Below are 22,530 nucleotides of genomic sequence, written 5' to 3'. Positions count from 1 at the left end.
TACGTGTATGTACACATGCACAGCATAGACATGTATGCCCTCTTCACTGGAGGCTGTGTGTTAATTTCAGTTTTTCAAATGCCATGCTTTTGAGACAAGAAGGAACTAGTGATCTTGACATAGTTTCTTTCCCCTTATATTCTTCTAATCTGTTTTTGTCACAGTCCCCTGCTTCAACCTTATTTTTTTCTCTTTTTGGTTAGTTTACCTTAGTTGTTTTAGCCAATGGTATCTTGACTCAGTGTTGTCAAACTCCTACTACATTAACATTTTGTCCCCAAATTGTCATTATTTCCCATAACATTTCTCTCTTCTTTGAATCTTAATTCTCATCTATATTACCACTTCCCTACCTTATGTTCCACTTGTATAATATTACATCTAGCTTCACGTTGTCCCTATCCTTTGCAGTAGTCCAGGAAGCATGGAAATCACGATCAGTGTGCAAATATGATATGCTTCTGCAGAGCTTATATAATCACATGTCGTATCCCGCTCCTCTGAACATCAGTTATTCTATCTATAAAATGGAGGTAATACTTGAATTACTTAGTTCACAGGGTTGTAAAGATAAAATAAGACGATGAATGTAAAATGTGAAATGCTTTGTATCTCAAAAATGTCTTATAAATATCAGCTGTTGGAATAATTTACCAGTAGTAGGGAAAATCTAAAACAAGTTAAGATTATATAACCTTATACTTTATCAAGGAGTTTGAGTGAATAGGTAGTTTCCTCTATCTTGTAAATAATGCCTTGCTTGTTTGAGTGGGCAAGAATGGCTATAAATGTGTTCTGCACTTCTTACATGGATTTCACATTTTGAAAACTGGAACACCAACTGATCTCACAAGCCTACTTCTTTTTCCTTTGTGTATGTGAATAACATTGGACTTAGAAAAATTATACAAAAGAGAGCTGAAGTGGCTGCTGCCAAGCAGAAATCTCCTGAGGCATTAGGGAAAAAACATAGCTGCCCTATTATATCTATAATTTTGTTCTCTGCAGAGGTGATCTTTCCTTGGGAAGTGTGTATGACCCTGTCAAGTTTTCCTTGGGATGATTCCTCTTCTCCACAGTCAGTCTTTTCCAGATGTTTTCCTCCTGCTGACTTTCTTTTTTCCAGGGCACTCAACCTGTTCTTAAATGTTGCTGTTTCCTGTCTGAACTGATGTTTGTGGGATTACCCATTCTAAGGCACTCTCAGCAGGTTGTCATTCTTAAGGGGAGGGTAAAGGAACTTGATATTAATAGATAGCAAAGCCAATCTGGATTGAAATTTGAATTGAGGAACATCCAGATTTTTCCTCAATGCCATATACTGTTGTGAGATTGGAATCTGTACTGGGGAGGAGAGGAAGGGACACTAGGAGGGTTATTGACTGAAGGGGTCAGAAAATGGGGGATTTGTGTGTCTTTTGTCTTTTGCAAGGCACTAACATGACTCCCGTCTGTATTTAAATGCTGTCCCCAGGTTACGACTATGGCTATGTCTGCGTGGAGTTTTCACTCTTGGAAGAGGCCATCGGATGCATGGAAGCCAACCAGGTTGCTTTATACTTCGGTCGAATGCTGCTGGAAGGATTTTTTTTTTGTGGGGAGGGAGGGAAATCCAAATGATTTTGTTTTGGAAAGGTGCAAAAGAAGATCTGTGTCCTTGGAGTGTCCTATGTGCCAGCTAAAATGCTGCCATTAGAAGAAAATTGGAGAGGTTGGGAAGGCTTTTCTCTAAGAGCTAATGGGTACTGAGTTGTGCATTCTTTAAACTAGTGCCCAGTAGCAATGTGAATAGATTCCAAGGATAGTGGCTGGAAAAAAAATTATTAGTTTAGAGCAAGAGATATCCTTCGGGGTATACACCTACAATGGGGTCCTATTGGCAAAAACTTAGAGTGGGAAGTAATCCTTGATTGTTCAGTGATCTATCCATGTGCAAGGATTTGAGGTAAATACACACACACTTGGATCTATAGCAAAGGCCACTACTATGTAGCTCTAATTGCATGCAGATCCTGCATGTGTGCACCCCTTTCCATTTCATCTGGGGATGAGGGGGGAGTCGATTTTTTGTGTCCATGTCTCTTGCATTCATTATTGTTCTCTGCCAATTGGAGTTGCATACAAGAGGGCTTCACTGCCTACTGTCTGACCTGGTGAATCTGAATCTGTACTTAATCTTTCTTTGTACTTGAACTGTAAGACCCCAGTTTGCCACCTAGAATCTCACTAAGCATTTCAATGAAACTGTGTTTTGGACCTCTGTATTGTAGAGGTAGTATCCAGTGGAACTGATGGGACTTTTATTCCCAATTTGTTTGTCCTCCCTGTCTTTATCTTGAGAAAATCACTTTACTTTTTCTCCCTCCTTTCTCCGATTTGTAAAATGGAAAAAATAATCCAACTTAGTTGTCTTTAATTAGATTAAAAATACCTCTCACACATAACAGTTTCATAGCAACTATGCATATGGTGCTAATCAGCAAAGTAGAGTACTTCTTTGGATTCTTAAAATATATAGAAAGATTAGTAAAATTTGTTTAAATTCTACTTAGTAATCTACATGCTCATAACATTTAAGAGTGATTCAAATTCTTTCAGTCCTTAAGCTTGTTTAAGTTAACATAGTTTGTTAAGTTTTTCTTTTCCTTTTTGTGACAACATTGCATTCACCTAACAGGAAGTGAGACTTAGGTACTTAGGGCTACAGCTGTAACTGGCACAAGAACATATCTACTCTAGGTTTTCACCATTTCGACTGCGCCAACGGGAAACATCTTTCCTTGTTGCTGTTCAGAATCTTCCCCTCATCGGTCCTAGTTGTGTCCTCTAGGGCTAAGTAGAACAAACGTAATCACGGTTTCCTATGATACATGTCTGTGTTTTACTTCTGGCTGTTGCACTCTCTCTGAGGCAACTCTGTTAGAGTTCCTAATAGGCAAAGCAGTTGATTCCAACTTTGTTTTTTGTATATTGTTACAAGGAGAGTTAAAAGTCTAAAATGTCAGACTCCTTGTGTGAACTGCTTTCAGAAAAGAGCAGATCAGTTTTTAGAACTCTTTTCTCAGTCATGGAAATTATTCTAATTAATATTCAGTGGTTTTTATGAATAGTACACTTGCACATGACCTTATGAGGGACTCTGTACAAATTATAATTGTAAAAAAACCCCAAAACTTTTAAGTGCTTTTAGGCTCTCAGAGTACTTTCCTCATATCAGCCTTATGAGTTAGATAGGGCAACTTTTATACCCATTTTATTGATAAAGATAGGCTCAGAGAAGTTAAATGACTTGCCTTTGGTCATATAGCTAGTAATTGTTGGAGCTAAGTTTTTTAACAGACCTCCTGGCTTCAACTCTAGCATGTTTTGGTTTTGTTTTTTTGTTTGTTTTTGTTACTATTGTTGCCTCTCAACGTAAATAAGTAAGATAGACGTAGTTGCTACCTTCTGAAAATTTATAATCTATAAGTAGACATAGCCAGTTCAAATTATGTGTGATTCATGAATTCTTGAGGATTTTCTCTCAGATACATGTATGATTCTGTTTAAATGCTTGGAACAATAGTAGGTACAACATTAGTTGGACTTTTTTAAAATCAGAGCTTATAGTTAAGAAGTTATTACTGATGTCAGTGTTATACTTTCTCTGTTAATTTGCATTGAACCAGCAGCCAACACATTGTTGTTCCAAGCCTAAAGAATTTTCTCTTTATTTAATGATTCTCTTTTCCAATATTAAAGTGGTCATTATGTCCTTTCTTTGGATAACTTAGCTGTTACTTAAGTGCTTTTCTTCTTAGCACTTATGCTAATATTGCCCCATGAATTAGTCCTTCTTCCCTTATGTTTCACACATTGTGAAAAATCACTTTCTCCTAAAATGAAAAACTTAACTAAAATTTTTCATTTGAGATGGAGCTCAATAGGGGGGAAAATTAACTCTTTAAAAGGGGTTAAGCTGTTCTGTCATGTCCTGGAATGCATCCAAATTGGCATCCTTTAAAAAATAGTGTTGGAGATAATCATTGTACATCATTGTATGGAAATGCCATAGAGAAACCAAAGAATTTGTGGAGAAGGCATATGAGTGTTGGGTAAAGGATAATGGGCTTAGTGTTGGGGGACCTTGGTTAGAATCTCAGCTCTGCTCTAGATTAGCTGTGTGACCTTAGGCAAGTCCTTAAACCTTTCCGGGCTTCAGTTTCCCTCTCTGCAAAATGAAGGGACTAGGTGATCTTTAAAATTCCCTTCAACTCTGAAGCCTATTGCCAAGGCTGAGAGCAAGTAGAGATGGAGAGGAATATTGAGGAAACTTACCTGACCGCTGCTTCAGCATCTCAGCTCTTAGAATAAAGCATGATCGATTTCCTTTATTAAGCTGAGACCCTTTGTTTTCTTAACATAGACAAACAGTTACAGATACTTTACTTTCCCCTTTCCCCCATTTCCTTCTGTAGATGACATCTACCCTCATATTAGTACTGATGGCCAGATTCAGAATCACCAGGATCTGCTGTATGCCTCTAAACATAGAGCATGTGTGTGTGTATGTGTTTGAGTTTGAGGAGGTATAATGCATCCAGTTAAGAAAGTTTCCATTTTATTTTGTACTTAACTGAGGGGCAAGAAGTTTTCTTTCATACTCCATCTACCAGTCTTCATAGTTGTAGCAGACAAAAGCAAATGCTTTTCATTAGGCTTTGTCAAGTGTTGTGGGTTGTGGATATGCAGAGGATGATGCTGCTGTAAGACTTTACACACAGGGCTCACCTCAGGGTTGCTTGAGTATGTTTCTTAGCAACTACATTTATTCTTCAGAGATCAGAGCTGGTGGCAGCTTTCCTCATTTTGAGGATACTGGAAGTGCAGACTTGCTAGAGAAACATTAGTCAGAAAGGTTTTTCTGGCTGTGATTCCATGTGGGGGGCTTTCAGGTATTTTGATACCTGGTCACTATAGGAGAAAGTCAGTTGGAGCACCTTTTAGTTACATATCTCTCCTCCACCCTTGGGGGCTGCTGCTTTTGGGTACTTTTTTGTTTGAGTGGTAGCAGTGACTAGTATTTTTGGCTTGTCTTTCTTGACTGTGTTATTAGGAATTAAGACTGAAGATAGTAAGTTTTAAACTCTGTGTTTTATTAAACTTGTGCTTCTGATTGGAGAAGGAAGCAAGAAGCATAGTGATAGAATTTTGATTTATTTTCAGTATTATAAACTTCCACTGAATTTGATTAATAAGATGCCTCATAATCTAATGCTTTTTTGAAATGTATGGTTGAGGCACAGAGAAATTGTTTTGGATTAACTTCATTATTTAGCTTGTAGATTTAGTGTAGGCCCCCAAATTACCTTTGACCACTATTCTAGTTTGACTCAATGTATATTAGAAATGACTGGCTAAAGATAACTCTAGGAAAGAAATTCGTGTCTGAAATAGATTCTTGGCATTAACTGGTTCAGGGGAATTGGAATTCTTTAGCCAAGGGTAACTTGACTAGATGATATAGCATCTGTTGACTTCAGAAAGAAACACGGCATACCACGTGAGCGCTAACTTTGTCATTGTTTTTTCCAGTGTGGAAAAATGTGGCTGCAGAATTTAGTGAGTTTTTTGAAGCAGGTTTTTTGTAGCCAACAAAGTTGAGAGAAATGGGTTTTTGAAAATGCGAGAGTATGCTAGCATGTTTGTGAAAATGTTAGACTCCTGCAACTGTTTGGCAGAAACCTGAACAAGGTATGTGTTTGTTGTTCCAGTCAGAGCATTAGGTCAACTTATGTGAATAGAGCTGGGAAACCCCCTTCCATTTCCCAAACTGTAGGGGGTGGATTCAAGGTTCATTGGGAGCTCCTAATGAGGTTGGTAGAAATTAGATAATACTTAGTCTTCAAGCTAAGAACACTTATAAGGACCACATTAGTACTTATAGTCAGAGTGACAAAGTAGAATTTACAAATATATGGTATGAAATTTGTGATGAGAAAGCCCTACAATCTCAGCTACATAGCAAAAGAATCACTTTTCCAACAAAAAAGGAAGGCATATTGTACTTTCTGAGTTAGTATATATCCCTGTTCTACCCCATACAGGTTTTCTGGGGGTAGAAAGTAAGGTGTCCAGAAGTAAACGTGTTTTTTTGAATCCAACGTCTATTTACAGGACCAGGTTTTCTACCAGCAGATGAGACCTGCTGACTCCTTGGATGTTGAGTTCAGCAGCTTTAATCTGGAGTTGATTCAGCATATCTTTGAATCTTATGGGAATGTGACTGTAATATTTGTTAGCCAGAAAACTTGTACCACTGGAAGAGCATCTGGTGGTGGTTGAACCTTGAAGAAAAGTGCCAAGGAGAACTTTGTCCTATGTCCACTTTGGCCTTTTAGCTCAGTGAGAAATAAAAAATTTTAAATATGCAAGACTTGAATTATCAGGGGAATGTTCCTAGATTAACCAGTCTTCATTTTCCCCATTCTTGAAATCTAGGTGTTTTTTTTTTTAATTCATCTATGCCATCTTATAATTGATTGTTGTATCTTATCCCACAAGGACACATTTTCATATGGAATGATGATGATAATGGTAATAACTAACAGTTATATAACATTTTTTTTTCAAAGTGCTTTACATGTCTAAATGAATCCTTATAACAACCCTGTGAGGTAGATGCTGTTATTTTCTTCATTTTACTGATGAAGAAACTGAGGCTTAGGTTAAGTAACTTGCCCAGGGTCACATAGCCAGTAAGTATCTGAGGTGTAACTTGAACTCAGGTTGTTGTGACTCAGAAGTCCAGCACTCTATGTTCTGGATTACTGAGATGCTTTACTGAAGAAATTTGGTTCTTAATTTGCAACTAATTGAGGTCATATCTTTTAATCCAATTTATATATATATATATATTTTTTTTTTAAATAGGTCCTGTGGCTAGGTAGTACAGCCAGGCCCTTCTTTTAGCTTCCCTTTCTTTTTTGACAGGATCAGAAAGGACTGTGTTGTATATTACTTGTTATAAAATTATGTTCCTAAGGAGCCCTGTGTCCTACTTCCTCCCATGAATTTTTATGAGGGTTTTTAATGCAGATGAAATTTTTGGTTGGGGCTACAGATAGAGCAGGTAGATTCCTTTTCTAACTAGTTCATTTAATCAGTCTGTTTCCTAACCCTGGATTTCACTACACTGTTGTGAAGTTCCTTTTAGCAACAGATGGAGAAGTAAAGTATTAATATGGCCTTAGACACTCACTGAGCTGTGTGACTCTGGGCAAGTCACCTAACTTCACTTACTCTCAGTTTCCTCCTCTGTAAAATGGGGATAATAATAACACCTACTTTCCTTGGCTGTTGTGAAGATCAAGTGATATCGTAATTGTAAAGTGTTTTGCAGTTCTTAAAGCACTATATAAATACTAGTTTCCATAATTTATAACACTAGATTCTGAGTTCCTTTGTCATGCCAACTCTTTTCTTTGTCTTTTTACTTATCAATTAAGTTCAACCTACATTAAGAACCAACTGTGTGTATATCATTGTGCTAGGGAAAATATTCAGTTTACATGCTGGGATTCATAGTGACTTAGGAAAGAACAAGATGCTTGAGGCCATAGTTCTGGCCCTTATCTGTTTTCTCCTCAGTTAAACCATGTCTTAGGATTGCCCAACTCCTCAGAGTTTGTGCTCACAAAAGTGTTTGCTCAGAAGTAAGACTCCCAACACTGTCCAGAGAGTCAGCCTGCAGAGATCTGGGGAAGCTGGAAGGAAAAGAAGAAGTCAGTGCGGTTTCTGGGGTTCCTTTTAATTGAGAAGGATCTTATCCTTTCCTACTACAGTGTTTGCAAGGTGCTGTGTAATATCTGGGGCCTTTTTCTCTTTTGGTTTGCCTTGTAAACTACAGCCATTATTGTGTAATGTTGGCCATTACTGCTGTCTTTCTAGAGCGGGACAGTTCCTTAGCATACATTTAGTTCATATTGAAATGTGGAAGGTGAGGTCCAGAGAAGCTAAATTAGTTTCCTGGGGTCAGACAGGTAGAAAAGGTTTTAAATTAGCTTTCTGATTCCAAGTCAAATGTTCTTTACACTAGCCTACACTCTCATGTTATGTAAAAGAGTCTATCCTTTAGGATCACTTCAGGTTAAAGAATTCCTTTATGCTTAAAGGTATTAATGATGCAGTAATCACTTGATTTTCAGAGTTATTTGCTTCCAACTCTGCATGGATTTGGAGTTCTCTAAAACGAGGCAGCATTAATATTGCATATATATACACCCATATATATATATATATCTACACACACACACATATACATTTATACAGCAGGGGTGGTTCATGCCATTTTTCTGCCAAGCAAAATTTCAGGTTGTGGAATAAAAAAAATTTTTTTTTAAGGTAATAGGGAGTTGATGTAGAAGTAGATATGAAAAATAGGAGGTGTGTCGATGCATTTGGAAGCTGGAAATGAACTAAAGCAGCATTTTTAATTTTGAAATTTCTCAGCAATCTCTCTGATGGTAAATGCTGATTGCCAGGAGAGTTCTGAAGTTGAGGAACTAAGACAGATTAGAAGTTAAGCATCTAGCTCAAGGTTGTTGATAACATAGGTAGAAATCAGAACTTTTTGGCCACATGATTTTAAAAACTCAAACTTCATCTGTCATCTCCATTTACTTTGTAATAAATGAAACAGTTGTCCTTACAGAGTAACTGAGGAAATGTCCCTGTGAAGAATTGTTGTGCCTTAGTGCTTTCATCTTGCCAATTTCCTGTGAGATCCAAAGACAAGGCTTCTTGAAGGTAAACTTTTTTTTTTTAGGGAATGCAGTAGTTTTCAGAGGCCAAGATTTCTGCTTCAGAGTTCTGAGCTTTTTATAATATCACAGTTAAATTAGGTTTCCAATTGTCTCTGTTAACTAAACTGTGAGAAGTTCCTGGAATATGGGATTAAAGTTAATTTGGTCAGCAGATTTTGTGTACTTTTGAGTTCCTTAATTTCCTCTTATAGTTGTGTGATTTGTAGAAAAGAGGAATGTCTTTATTTTTCCTTCTGGATTACATTTAAGGAGGATGTTGTCTCAGTTCTTCAGGATTCTGATTTATGACTTGTCAGGAACTTTTCAATGTAAACTTAACCTTTGAGGACAAAAAGAAAAGACTAGGAATGTGAAAAGTCATGTTGGAGGTGATACTTAAAATAAGAACAACATTGAAAAAACATTTAGCTGTTTCTCTTTATACAATCTACAGTAAAGTCTGATCATTTAGACTGCCTCACTTTTCAGAAGTTTAAATGATGGTTTTTAGTCCACAGAGGGAGCATTTCTAAGCATTTGAAATCTTAAGTAAAGTCTCTTGCAAACTTGCAGAGAAAAAGTGCTTGATGCTAAAAGTAGAGAAACCAAAGTTTAAAAAAAATTCTAAAACTTTTTATTCCACTGAAATGGACTTCTTTGTGTTATCGTGTTTTGTTTCAGCTTTCATTCAGGGAAATATATAACTGTAAGTACTGAAAGGATCTCATTTTAATTCTATTTATAACATAGGTCACTGATCACAGCTTAAGGATCCATTGTATTTATACCACAAGCAGCTAGGTGGCGCTGTGGATAGAGCACTGGACCTGGAATCAGCAATATTTGAATTCGTGTTTAGCTTCAGATACTCACTAGCAGTGTGATCCTGGGCAAGTCACTTAATCTCTGTTTTCCTCTGTTTCCTCATCTGTAAGATTTGTATAATAATAGCACCTATGTCACAGGGTTATTACTGAGGATCAAATGAGATAATGTTTGTAAAGCACTTTGCAAACCTCAGCTATAGAAATATTATAATCATCACCATATTCTGTAAACTCTGTTATCTGTGGGAACAGTCAGCTGGTTAAAATTAAATTCAACAACAAATTCAACAAATATTTTAAAATGCTTACTGTGTGTGGAAGACTTGGTCTCTGCTTTCATGATGTCTAATATAATATGTAAACAAATGACTTTGTCCATACCTTGAAGGATCCATGAACTAGCATTGTGTGGGTACTGTCTTAAGTAGTGTAGATTGTAGAATCATTATTAGCACTTTTGTTACCTATTGCAATGTAACTTTTAATCAGCTCAGAGAGAAGAGACCCCAGGACACTGAAGTCATTGCTGGCAGGGTTGCCAGGGAAGGAGTTTATCTGGTATGTGGGTGGAAGAAACAGAATACCTACCATCAAGTCACATCTTCATTTAGCTAATTATTTTTCCTAAGTAGTTTCTGTGCTGCAGAGGAATGAAAATCCTATCCAAATGCAAATGTGTAACAAATTTTAAAACTGTGGAAGCTTTAAAAAGTGTCCTTTTTCTTTTGTATTCTCCAAATTTTGGTGCCCTGGAGCAAAACTCCATGACTCTGGTAAAACAGAGCCTGTCCATGTTTTCTCATCCTGTGTGATTCTTCTATACATTTTTTATAAAACTTTCACAGAGTCTCTATTTAGCATCGTGAAGTCCTTCATCTAGTTCTTTTCATATTTTATAGATACCAGTGCCTCATATTTGTATAGCTTCAACTTCTGTCCATGATCATCCTAACTCCTTTCCACAGTAACTATGCTGAGCTCTTTCAGGTTATCTTTGTCCAGGCCAACATTCACAGCACATTAGAGTTCATTCATACAGTCATGTGTGTTTCTGATGCCTTTTGGGTCGCTTCTGAGATTATGTTTTATGGTCTGTAGTTATGTAACATCACTGTTAGTGAACATAAGCATCAAAGAGGATAGGATTGGATGAAGAGATTGTCAGACATAAATAATAGACTAATTATTGTGAAAGAAGCACAAGCAAATTGTGTGAAGTCCAAGACTGGGAAGGTCCTTGCTGACTTGGGAGGGCAGGAAGAGGCTTCCCAGAGGAGGTGACATTTGGGTTGATATTTCACTCAGACCAAAAATAATAACAATAACAACAACAATAATAATATCTAACATATATAGCACTTTAAAGTTTGCAACTCATTTGGTCCTCACGACAAACCTATGAGAGGTAGGTACTATTATTATTCCCATTTTTACAAATGAGGAAACTGAGGTAAACAGGTTAAGTGACTTGTCCAGGGTCATGAAGTTAGTAAGTGCCTGAGGCAGGATTTGAACTCAGATCTTCCTAACTCCAAGTCCAACATTCTATGCTCTGTACCATTTAGTTGCCTTGATGAATAGGAATTCAACAAGAAAGGAACTCACTAAGAGAAGGTAAGAGCAGTCTACCTACAGGTAGATAATCTACCTACAGATAATAATGGATGAAGGCACAGAGGTGGAATGATATGTATGTATGGGGGATAGAGTAGTCTTGTTTGGCTGGCATATAGAATATGGAGAGAGTAATAGGGAGAATGGAAAGGGGGGCATCAGATTGTATAGGGTCTTAAATTTATCAGGCTGGCAAGTTTTGAATTTTACACAATGGGCAGTAGGGAGCCATTGAAAGATTCTGAGTAGACGAATAACATGATGAACAATCCTATACGTAAACAGTATATCTGGTGGCATCAATATGAAGGACGATTTAAAGGGGAGAGAGCAGAATTTATACATGTATTAAGAGACTATAATAATAGTTGAGGTTGGTATTAGTAAGGGCCCATACTTGATTGGTTGTTGTCGTTCATACTTGGAGAGGACCAAAATGCTATACTAGGTGATGGATATAGACCAGGAGTGGATGAATGTGAGAGATGTTGTACAGGGCAGATTCAGCAAGATTTGGTAACCAGTTAGATGTGGTAGGTAAGAGAGAAGGAAGAGCCAAAGATTATACCAAGATTGTAAATATGGAGACTGAGTGAATGGTTGTTTAATTTGTAGAAATAATGAAATCAGAAGAACCACAGCTTTTGGGGAAAGTTGATAAACTTATTTTTAGACATATTTATGTGTACTAGTAATTATTAGGTCCTTATTTCATTCAATAGACATGTTTTCATTTAATCTCTAGCATTGTCAGTACTGCTGGGCAGAAATAACAGGTTTTACTCTGAAGGATCTTATAATCTAGGCATCTTTAAAGTGTTATTTAAGAAAAAAAAAACTTAAATGATCAAAGTTCAAAGCTAACCCATGAGTTGCCCTTAGTAAATCTGCATTGTCACTTCTGAAAATATATATATTGGGTGAGAAGTTACAAATAACACTTCAGTTCTCAGGAATCTATTCTTATCCTGACCTAAATAAACCCAGGACAGATCTAATTTACAAATGAAGCACTACTTGCCTGGTTATCCTCTTCTAGAAGCTATTAAAAAAAAGGATTTTTTTTTAAAAATAAAGCTTGAGAATGGAATGAAGGCCTTTGGTGTTGCTCAGATGACTTTGTTATACCCGTTTCTGGTTCTGGTTTGATTTGTTTTCTTAGATATAAGACTATAACTTACACCATGGATATGAATCTGTAAATGATTCCAATGTTTGACATATGGTGTCTTGATTTTTATATATTTTGCCTGTAAAGATCTGAAGATAAATACATCCCCAGTTGCAGGAAGTTTTATTCCTCCTTTAATACTATCTAAAATTGGGATTTTAACAGATTAAACAAATAATTGTGAAGCAGAATTTGGGTAGATATTCTCAGAAAAACCCAGATTCTTATGAAAGGCAGTGTGGCATATAGAGCACTGAATCAGGAGAGACTTTTGGCTTGACTCTACTGTACCCTGATATTTCCTTGGACCTCTTGGAACTTACATTTTCAAGGTTCATACCTATATAAAATAATTAGAGAATAATTAAGTGCTAATTTGAGTAGTAATAAAGCATGGAAGTAGTTTAGAGAAGGAAGAAGTCAATGGGGCCTGGAGTTACAGTTTGGAGGAAGCTTCATGGAGAAGGTGGGAACTGAAGAATTTTTATGAGGGAAAAGGGAGGAAGGCATTTCTGGCAGGGGGAGCAGCATGAGTAGAGGCGTAGATATGGGAATAAGTTTGGTGTTTATTTGATGGAGGTACAGAACATGAGGTTGACTAGGTTAGGTGGAGGCAAGGTTCCAAGGAAGGACCTGATGGGTTGATCTGTTTTAAATTGTACAGAATGGATTAGAGAGAAGATGAACTCCATGAAATTATAAATTCCATGAAATTTTCTCAGAAGAATGAGATGACAAGCACTCGTATTGGATGAATGACTTTAAGTAACAAATTCTTGAAAGAGTTGAATGTTGTTGCTGTAGAATTTGTCTCATATGTAACTTTAGGTAATTTGGAGGAGATATTTTTCCTGGACTAATGCTCATAGAGATTGTTTATATGACTTTAGCCTTTAATAGCAATGAAAATATACTCCATGCCAAGACTCAACAATTAAAGATTCATTTGTTGTTCTTGTTTAGGCCATGACAATGTATAAAGTATCTAAGTCTAAATCTAATTTAAGTTTACAGATTTAGTGCTCTATCAGTTGAACTACCAAGAAGTTACTTTGTATAACTAAACAAAGTAAAAAGAAAATAATTTAGAGAATAAATGATCTAGAATTTCAAGGGAAATCATGAAAAAAAAAGTAGAAATGAAGAGGGAGACCTAGCAGTACTAGATCTTAAATTATATTGTAAAATAGCAATAATCAAAACTACTTTGTACTGGTTAAAATACAAGAAGTACCTCAATTGATTGGATTAAATAAGCAAGATGCAGAAACAATCAAAATACAGCACCCAGCTCTTAATCAGCACTGTGATGCAGATAATAGTAAATTACTCTCTATTTGATAGGAACTACTGGGAAAACAGAAATTGCACTTATAAGTAGTGCATTAACACCATGTACCACAATAAGCTCCTATAGACCCAAATATAAGTCACATAATTTCAAAAATTAGAAGAGAAAGAAAATCTATACCTTTTTGTTACCTGATTAGAGTTACTTTAACTAAGGAAGGAATAGAAATGTTCATAAAAGATAAAATAGACAAATTAATGATAAAATTAAAAAGCTTTTGCACGGACAAAATCAGTATGTCTAGCATGAGGTATATTGTCGATGGCAAAAGCCTCCAAAGCAAGTATCTCTACTAAAGGTCTGGTATCTAAGAATATAGGGAATTGATAGAATAATATAAACTCAAGAGATACACCCTAATAGATGCAGTCAAAAGCAGGTATTTTTAAAAGGGCAAAGCAAACACTGCTTATTTCAGAGATTGTTCTAAATCACTAATAATAAAAAAAATGTAAATTAAAACTTTGAGATTTCATCTTATCCCCGTCAATTTGACAAACATGACAAAAGACTTAAAGTGAAATGACTGTGGGAAGACAGGCATAATGCACTGTTGGTGGAACTGTCAGTTGTTTCAGTCATTCTGGAAACAGTTTGGCGTTGTACTAGAAAAGTCACTGAACTGTACATATCCTTTGGCCCAGAGATGCTACTGCTATTCATATAACCCAAGAACATCAGAGGCAAGGGAAGGTTCCTTATATCAAAAATGTAATGTCTGTGGAGTGGGCAGTGGCCAAACAAATGTTGATATACAGATGTAATGGAATATTGTTGTGCCATCAAAAGGAATATGAAGAATTTAGGAAAGCTTAATATTTATGAATTGATGCAAAGTGAAAAAAGCAGAACCAGGACTATTTACACAATATTGACAAAATCATAAAAACATACAGCTTTTAAAGATACCTCTTAGAGCTCTGGTCACCACATGGTGGTGCCTTTCAAAAGTTTTTCATTAAGGGAATGCTCTGTATCACTAAAATTAACAAATGCAAATTAAAACAACTCTGAGGTTTCACTTCACATGCACCAAATTGACAAAAATAATATTAGGTGGAAGCGCTGAATATTGGACGGATGTGGGAAGAAGACATCTACACTGATTCAGTGGAGTCAGAGCTGTGAATTTGTCCAGACAATCTGAAACACGCTTTGAAATTATGTGATAAAAGTTACAAAACTTCATACTCTCTGACCCAGTGATTCCACTCTTAGGCGTATTCCTAAAGGAGGTCAGCTAAAGAAGAAGAGTCGCAGATATATTAAAATATTTATAGTAGCTCTTTCTATGGTAGCAAAAAACTGGAAAGCTAGTGAATGCCAATTAACTGGGGGAATGGCTAAACAAATTATGACATGTAATTACAGCTTAACTTATGGGATATATGGAATATCATTGTGATGTGGAAATGATGGTTGTGAGGAATTCAAAGAACAAGACATGAACTGATGCAGAGCAAAGAAAAGCAGACTCGAGAACAGGTTGCACAGTGACTAAAATAATATAGATTAAGGTAAAATACTGAAAGGCAGCCGAACTCAGCTTAATTTTAGTGAATGCTTTTGCTTCCGGAAAACAGATGAGACAGACCTCCCTGGTAGAGAAGTGGGGCTGTAATTTAGGAAAATAACTGACATTTTGAAAAATGAAATTTAAGTCTACAGGAAGTAAGAGAAAATATTCTATGCATACAGTTAGGATTTTCATGTTCCAGTTCTAGGCCTGAAAGCGGGGACTTGAATTCTTTCCCATTTCCTTATTGTTTTATGTCTAGATGACTCGGGGTTCTTTTTACTCTGTTTTGATTTACAAAATATCTAAATTTCCAGGGGTCCAGGATACAAATCTCTAAATCTCTTAGTCTGCAATGGTTCTGCAGCTTTGGTGAATGGGAATCATTTATGATACCATTTTTTCTTTTCTTTAAACCTTTGAGAAATATATGCATGTTGTTTTTGCTTCTAACAACACACACAAGCTTACAACTATATGACCAAACAGAAGAAAAATAAAGCTAAATCAATAGCAAAGACCCTTATTCTCCCCCCCCCCAAATCATGAACATTTAAACAAGACAACTCCAAAAAGTAACTAGAATGATTGTGCAATCTCTTTTGCTTTTTTTTGCTTTTTGGAGGGCAATTGGGGTTAAGTGACTTGCCCAAAGTCACACGGCTAGTAATTTGTCAAGGGTCTGAGGCTGGATTTGAACTCAGGTTCTCCTGACTCCCGGGCCGGTGCTCTATTCACTGCACCACCTAGCCGCCCCGTCTTTTGCTTTTTCACAAAACTTTACATCTGGAATCTGGTGTGACTAGAACTTTATGCCTGTTGTATTTGTAAAGGTGGTGCCAACTGTACCTTGACCAACTTGGTAATGAATATAAAGCCCATGGAGAAGGCATAGCAATTTTCTCTTTTATTTATTTATTCTCTTTAATTTATTTCTATGTATTTTATTTTATGCATTTAAAATATTATTTTGAGAAGGAATCTATAGGTTTTACCAGACTGCCAAAAGGGTCTATGATGCAAAAAAAAAAAAAAAAAGTTAAAAAATTCCTTCCCTAGAGATATGGAATAAACTGCAGAGATAAGTTTTCTGTCTTCTGTTTGATAGCCTCTCTCAGCTGGAATTCTACAGAATAGACAGCATTAGAGCCTTGGATATTTGCCTGGGAACACATTTCCTTCAACTTTTAAAAACAATGATCTGACTGAGGCTTCCAGGAATGACATACCAAGGTTCTGGGAAATGTTTCACTTGTCTCTGAGAGCCTGAGGAGTCCTGGCAGCTGGTTGGGCCCTGACCAGTCAGGTTCTTATGCTTCTAAACAATTTGCAACCTGTTTATTTGATATTTGAGTTAGCAGTGTACTATTTCTATATACAGAAATATATTTACTAAATGTAAATCTTGTCTGTTAATTATAGATTCCAAATTCCTGTTCAGGTCTTCACTTGTTATACTTTGTCTTTTTTTTTTTTTTTTTTTTTTTTGCTTTTTTGGGGGGCAATTGGGGTTAAGTAACTTGCCCAAGGTTACATGGCTAGTTTTTTTGTGTTAAGTGTCTGAGGCCTGAACTGAACTCAGGTCCTCCCAACTCCAGGGCCGGCACTTTACTCACTGTGCCACCTAGCCTCCCCAACTTGTTATACTTTCTGAAAAAATTTGCTGTGTATATAATGTGCTGCCGTGGCACTCAGAGGCACTGGTGATAGAGGTCTGGGTCTGCAGTCAGGAAGACCTGAGTTCAAATAGCTAACTAACATTTACATAGCAGTTATATGTGCCAGGCTTTGTACTAAGCACTTTACAATTGTTATTTCATTTGATCCTCACAACAACCCTAGGAGGTAGTTGTCATTTTTTTCTCTGTGGGTCTATTGTTGTTTTGTTAGATTTGCCAATCTGATGGGTGTGGGTGGAACCCCAGAGTTACTAATTTGCATTTCTCTAATTAGTAGTGATTTGGAGCATTAATTTCTTCCCTTGAGAATTGCCTGTTTATATCCTTCAACCATTTATTATTTGGGAAATGACTTATTCTTATAAATTTGAATCAATACTTTACATATCTTGGAAATGAGATGTTTATCAGAGAAATTTGCTGCAAAAATTTTCCCCCTAATTAACTGTTTCTTTTATGTATTGAATTTGTTTATGCAAAAACTCTGATTTTATATAATCAAGATTGTACACTTTATCTAATGTGACCTTCTCTGCCCCTTTTCTTCCCTTCCTTAAGTTGTCTTGAAAATCCTTCAGCATTCTCAGCCTTTTTGTCAGTTCAGCATATATTTTTTCTGCAGAGTTGGCCTCCCTCAGCAGTCTTTCCTTTCTTTTTCTCCTTTAGTCCCATTGCCACTTAATTACAAAACTTATTAGAGACTGGTTTTATCCTACCACAATGGGGTAGGCTCCCATTATCATTGATGAAAAAAATGTTTTGTTATAGAATATAGGCATATTCGCTGAGTTTCTTTTTTTGTTTGTTATCTACCTATTACCTTTTTGAATACTTTTGGGATGGTTTGTCATAATTGGTTCTCAACTCAAGTGTCATACAAATTCTTTTTTTTTCCCCATCTACTGCATCTCTGTTTTATGAAGTGATGCTGCTCATAATCTACCATCCTACTTTGTAATATGTTGGAAATTATAGTCAAACCAGTGTTGCCTTTGGCCTGCCTATTTGTCAAGGAGATTGAATGTTTGAGTGAGGTGATTTCTAGGCTATTTTTTAACCTTTTCATTGAGGTTTTTGATTGCTATTCATCAGTTAAACTTATATAAGAAATGGTAATAGACCATGTCTATGTGCCTTTTCCTTGACCCAATTTTCATTTTCTTGATGTCATTTCATTTACTGAACAGGTCATGTAAGTTATAGTGGGAGCTCCTTTTGTGAATGGGTTGGACTAGGTCACTGCTGAGGTCTCTTTCAGCTTTCAGTTTCCATGATTTTTGTGATAGAGAAAAGTATCCAGCAGATAAGGAGCTGTGGGACTGGCAGTCAGAAAAGGTGTCTGGGCATTTTTCTTTCCCGTTGTATCTGCTCATTCTTTTTCTTATGTCACGCCCTTTTACTGGCATATGCCTTTTCAAGGATTATAATTAACTATGTAAGCGTATTTTTTACCCTTCTTTTTTTCCAACGATTTGCCAAGGCATCTATTTCTGGCCTTCCAGATTAGAAGCCAGATATTTTTCTTTCAGTTCCAGAAATCACTTCTGCAAACCCTAATCACCCTCTGAACTTAAAAAAAAATTGCACACCCTAATATTCTCCTGCTTCTTTGCGGAACATTATGACCTACAAAGAATGAAAATTGCTCATGATTCAGAGCTATGAAGAATGTTGGGCATAAGTACTCTATATAGCATGTTGCCAGTGATGACCTGTATGTATAGAGTGGCAGCATCGTCAGGGGCATGTTTGATCGAAAAAGGAGATAGGCTGCTCATGTATTAAGAACCAGGAATGAATTGTTTGTTGTACTCATGCCCAGTAAATATTGAAAGACCTAGAGGATGATCCTTGTGGAGAATTTATTTGAAGGGCATGGAAAGGAATAGCATAAGATGAGAAGGTATGAATGGGTTCCTTTTCTGCAATGCTGAAAGAGTGTTCACAGATCCATGGAATTATTGTAATATCAAAGCACCTGAAGAAAGGGAAAATTTGATCTTGACCTAGGAACCCTGTTACGCAAGCAGGAAAAGTATACATGAATTCTTGTGAACACTAGCCTTTTGAAGTGAGCATTTTGGAAAATATTTCCTTGCTTTGATATTTTTTGTTCATTAAAAAAAGACCGTTTTAGGAGTATTTCTTCCCTTCACTCTCGGGGGTAATAAAGTAGAAAGAAGAAAGAGTGCTGAAGGAGTCATTGGGAATAATGGTCCCAAACCCATAGAATAGAAAGTGACCTTGCATGTTTATCACTGTAATCCTGCTTTTGCAGTATATTAGTACTGTAGCCTTCTCCTTTATATTGCCTCATCTTTACCTCTTGATAGGAGAGAGATAATTGTTCCTTTTCCTGGAATTTTGTGAGGAAGAAAGTGGTATGTAGTACAAGAGCCAGCAGCATTGCCTTGATATGTTGTTGGGAGTTCTGAGTCTGGATTAGTGGGCTGAAACTAATCAGAGAGAGATCTTTGCCGTGTAGGACCAAGCATATCCACAGCACTTCCAGTGTTCCAAGGGAGCAGTAGTGTAGAAGTGTGACACCTACCTTATGGGGATCCTTAGAGATTCTTGGGGGAGAAATAATGAGTGAATCCTTCAGAAGATCTTTGCTCACTCTTCATTGTGCATTCTTTCTCCAAGGGTATGTATTTCCATCCATCCATACCTTTTTTCCTTTGTAATTCTTAATCATGTTCTCTTGTAAACTTTCCATTGAAAATGTGTCTAGCACATTGCAGGTCTTTTTCTGGGTCTATGTTCTGTGGGTTTCAGTGTGGAATATGGACCATTCATTGGTTTGTCCCTTAATTTCACTATGTAATGCACAGTATTTAACTCATTTTTTGGTTATCATCTGCTAGAATATAATTGTTGTTCAGTTGTGTCTGACTCTTTGTGACCCTGTCGCTGTAGTACACTGATCTTAGCAAAGATACTGGAGTGATCCTTCTCCAGTGCATTAAGGCAAACACAGGTTAAGTGGCTTGCCCAGGGTCACATAGCCAGTAACACACATTCTGAGACTGGATTTGAACTCAGGTCTTTCTTACCTTGGGCCCAGTGCTCTATCCACTGTGTCCTCTAGCTGCCTCCCTGCTAGACTATATTTTTTGTCAGTTTCAATTCAACAAGCATTGAGTAAGTTCCAAATATATGCCAGGCACCGTGGTATCACATTGGTGATACAAAAGTAAAAATGAAACAGTTCCTGCCCTCAGGAAACCTATACTGAGGAAAACAACATATATACAGATAAATACCAAATACATATAGAGTAAGGACAATGTAAATTCAAGCTGGGAGGAAGGCAGGGAGAAGAGCACTGGCAAGGCAGGAAAGGTTAACTCTCATAGAAGGCTTTTATTTGTCTTCTGGCAGTTGGTAATACGTTGTAGCCAACTCATGCCTCAAAATACATTTTCCACTGCTCTTAGGATCACCTGCAATTTTGATTCTTTGGAAATTGTGGTACTTCATGTTTCCCAGTCACATAGCATTATTAGAAGAATATTGTAAAAGATGTTCTTTTGTCCCAAGGAACTTCTTGGGAATTATAGAAAACAGTTTGTGGTTTCTCACGTGCAGCCATGTCCTGCTCATTGTCCTTCTGCAGTGGTCGCCCAACATATATGTCTAGAAGAATTAAATCAGTTACTCATCCAGATGCAACTCAGAGTTTGGGTGTACAATTTCTTCATCTCCTTGATCTTTCCTAGGTCTTTTCCTAACTATGTTAGGATAGTCTCTTTTGAGTGGTTATTTAGAATCTCTGAGATTCTGTCTCATTCTGACTTTGGTACAATCAGGATAATGTCATCAGCCAGCTAGAGCATCTAGAGGACCTTACTGTTTGACATGAATTACTCTTTCATTTGAACCCTGGGCCAGTGAGGCAAGTATACACCATTTTATTTATTGGTCATCCTGAGGATTTTTGAGCAGTCATCAAGGATGTAACTTTTATGACTTAATATATCTTGTTGGAGGAAAACATTTAAAGTTCTTTAATACCAAGTGGAAATAATGCCTGTTTTCAGTAGCTAGGTCTAAAGAATGACTCTATATAGTGTTTCCTTAAGTTGCCTTTTCTCCTTTGGAGCACTGTGGGTGTAACCTTTGTTGTGTGCTCAGCCATGCTGTCTTTGCAGTGTCTTGTGACTTGCAGATTTGTTGTAGCTTTCTTGGCTGCTATTTTTCCATTACCTCAAAATAACTTCTAAAAGAAAAATAAATAAAAAAGGAATTGCTTAATAATATTATTCAAATACCAGGAATAAAAGATTTTATGTTTACTTTTCCAGATTCATGTTATTTTCTTAGTTTCACAATTGTTTAGTTCAGTAAGCATTTATTGAATGCCTACTACGTGCCAGGTATCGTGTTAATTGCTAGAGATATAAAGAAACAGTCCTTGCTTTAAAGGAGCTCAGACTGGTAGTAACAGTAATGAAAGAGATTTAAAGTTCTGGGGGAGCCAAAGATTCTAAGAGGTGAACGTAAACGAGAACATTCCAGATGTAGGGGAATGAGGCCTGGAGGTAGGACTTGGAATGCAGTGTATGAGTAACATCAGGTCAGCCAGTTTGACTGAAATATAGTTACATGTTAAGCTGGAGTCGACCTAAAAAGAGAGATTAGAGCTGAATTTTCATGGGCTTCAAATGCCAAACACAGAAACCCAGCTGCAGTAGGGAGCCAGGGAAGCCTCCTGAGTAGGGGAATGACATTGTTAGACATGTGATTTTGAGAACTATTCAGTCCAGATGCTTAGATGAGGAAATGTGATCCAGCATTTTCAGAAGAAATAGTTGAGGGGAGATCCATTGTATTCAATTTTGTGAAAGTTTATTAAGTAGAGGATTCTAATCAGCCATCTTGTATGTATAGGTAGAGGAGAGATTTAGGCCATTTATACCACATTGAAAACTTTGGGAAACAGATGTGGTTTAGAAATTCCTTTAGTGGAAAGAAGCTGGATTTGGAATCAAAGTACCTGGGTTTGAAAAACAGCTGTTTTGTTGTGTGACTGTAGGCAAGTGACTTAACTACTTTGTCCCTCAATTTTTTCATCTGTAAATTGAGGGGATTGGTGTAGATGGCCTCTATGGTCCCTTCTAGCTCTAAATTTATTATCCTGTGAGCATATGCCTGGTGTAGTACCAAAGGTAAGGGAATTGATGAAGTGAAGTCGTGTTTGAATAAATTTAAAAATGGACTCTGGATAAGAACTAAACATAACAAGAATTTAGAAGATGAATTGTGTTTAAGAAAAGGAAGTATTGAGAAGGCTTTCCCATTACTACTTTTGTGAAGTCTGGCAAGTCATTACCTCCTTTAGGGTAAATTTCCTTGGCTGTATAATGAGAAGACTAAACTAGACAATTGTAAGATCCTTTACTGTTCTAAATCCTGTGATTTTGGGGGGGCTTTTGGGAAGGAAGCAAATACAAAGTTAGTTTATACCTGATTCAGTTCCAATATGTTTATTGTATTTTGTACCAAACATTGTTGTCAAGGGCTTTTGTTTTTAGGAGATTTCTCTCTCTCTCTCTCTTTTTTTTTTTTTTTTTTTTTTTTTTTTGC

At 36.8% G+C, this 22,530-nt stretch overlaps 1 protein-coding gene across 3 annotated transcripts in view; it reads left to right on the top strand.

The window, feature by feature from the left end:
- Positions 1-22,530, top strand: part of RBM6 (RNA binding motif protein 6) — a 104,903-nt gene that overhangs the window by 43,133 nt on the left and 39,240 nt on the right. For all 3 annotated transcript variants that reach the window (XM_069095682.1, XM_069095681.1, XM_069095683.1), the window contains exon 6: positions 1,475-1,548. In XM_069095682.1, coding sequence (XP_068951783.1) covers positions 1,475-1,548 — 74 coding nt within the window. The remainder of the gene's footprint in view (positions 1-1,474; positions 1,549-22,530) is intronic.

This window comes from Petaurus breviceps, unplaced genomic scaffold (assembly GCF_028583685.1).
Source record: "Petaurus breviceps papuanus isolate PSGF00001 unplaced genomic scaffold, PetGlider_PUasm1.0 227, whole genome shotgun sequence".
Lineage (NCBI taxonomy): Eukaryota > Metazoa > Chordata > Mammalia > Diprotodontia > Petauridae > Petaurus > Petaurus breviceps.
The sequence above is the reverse complement of the archived record's forward strand: the minus strand, read 5'-3'. Positions and strand labels throughout refer to the sequence as shown.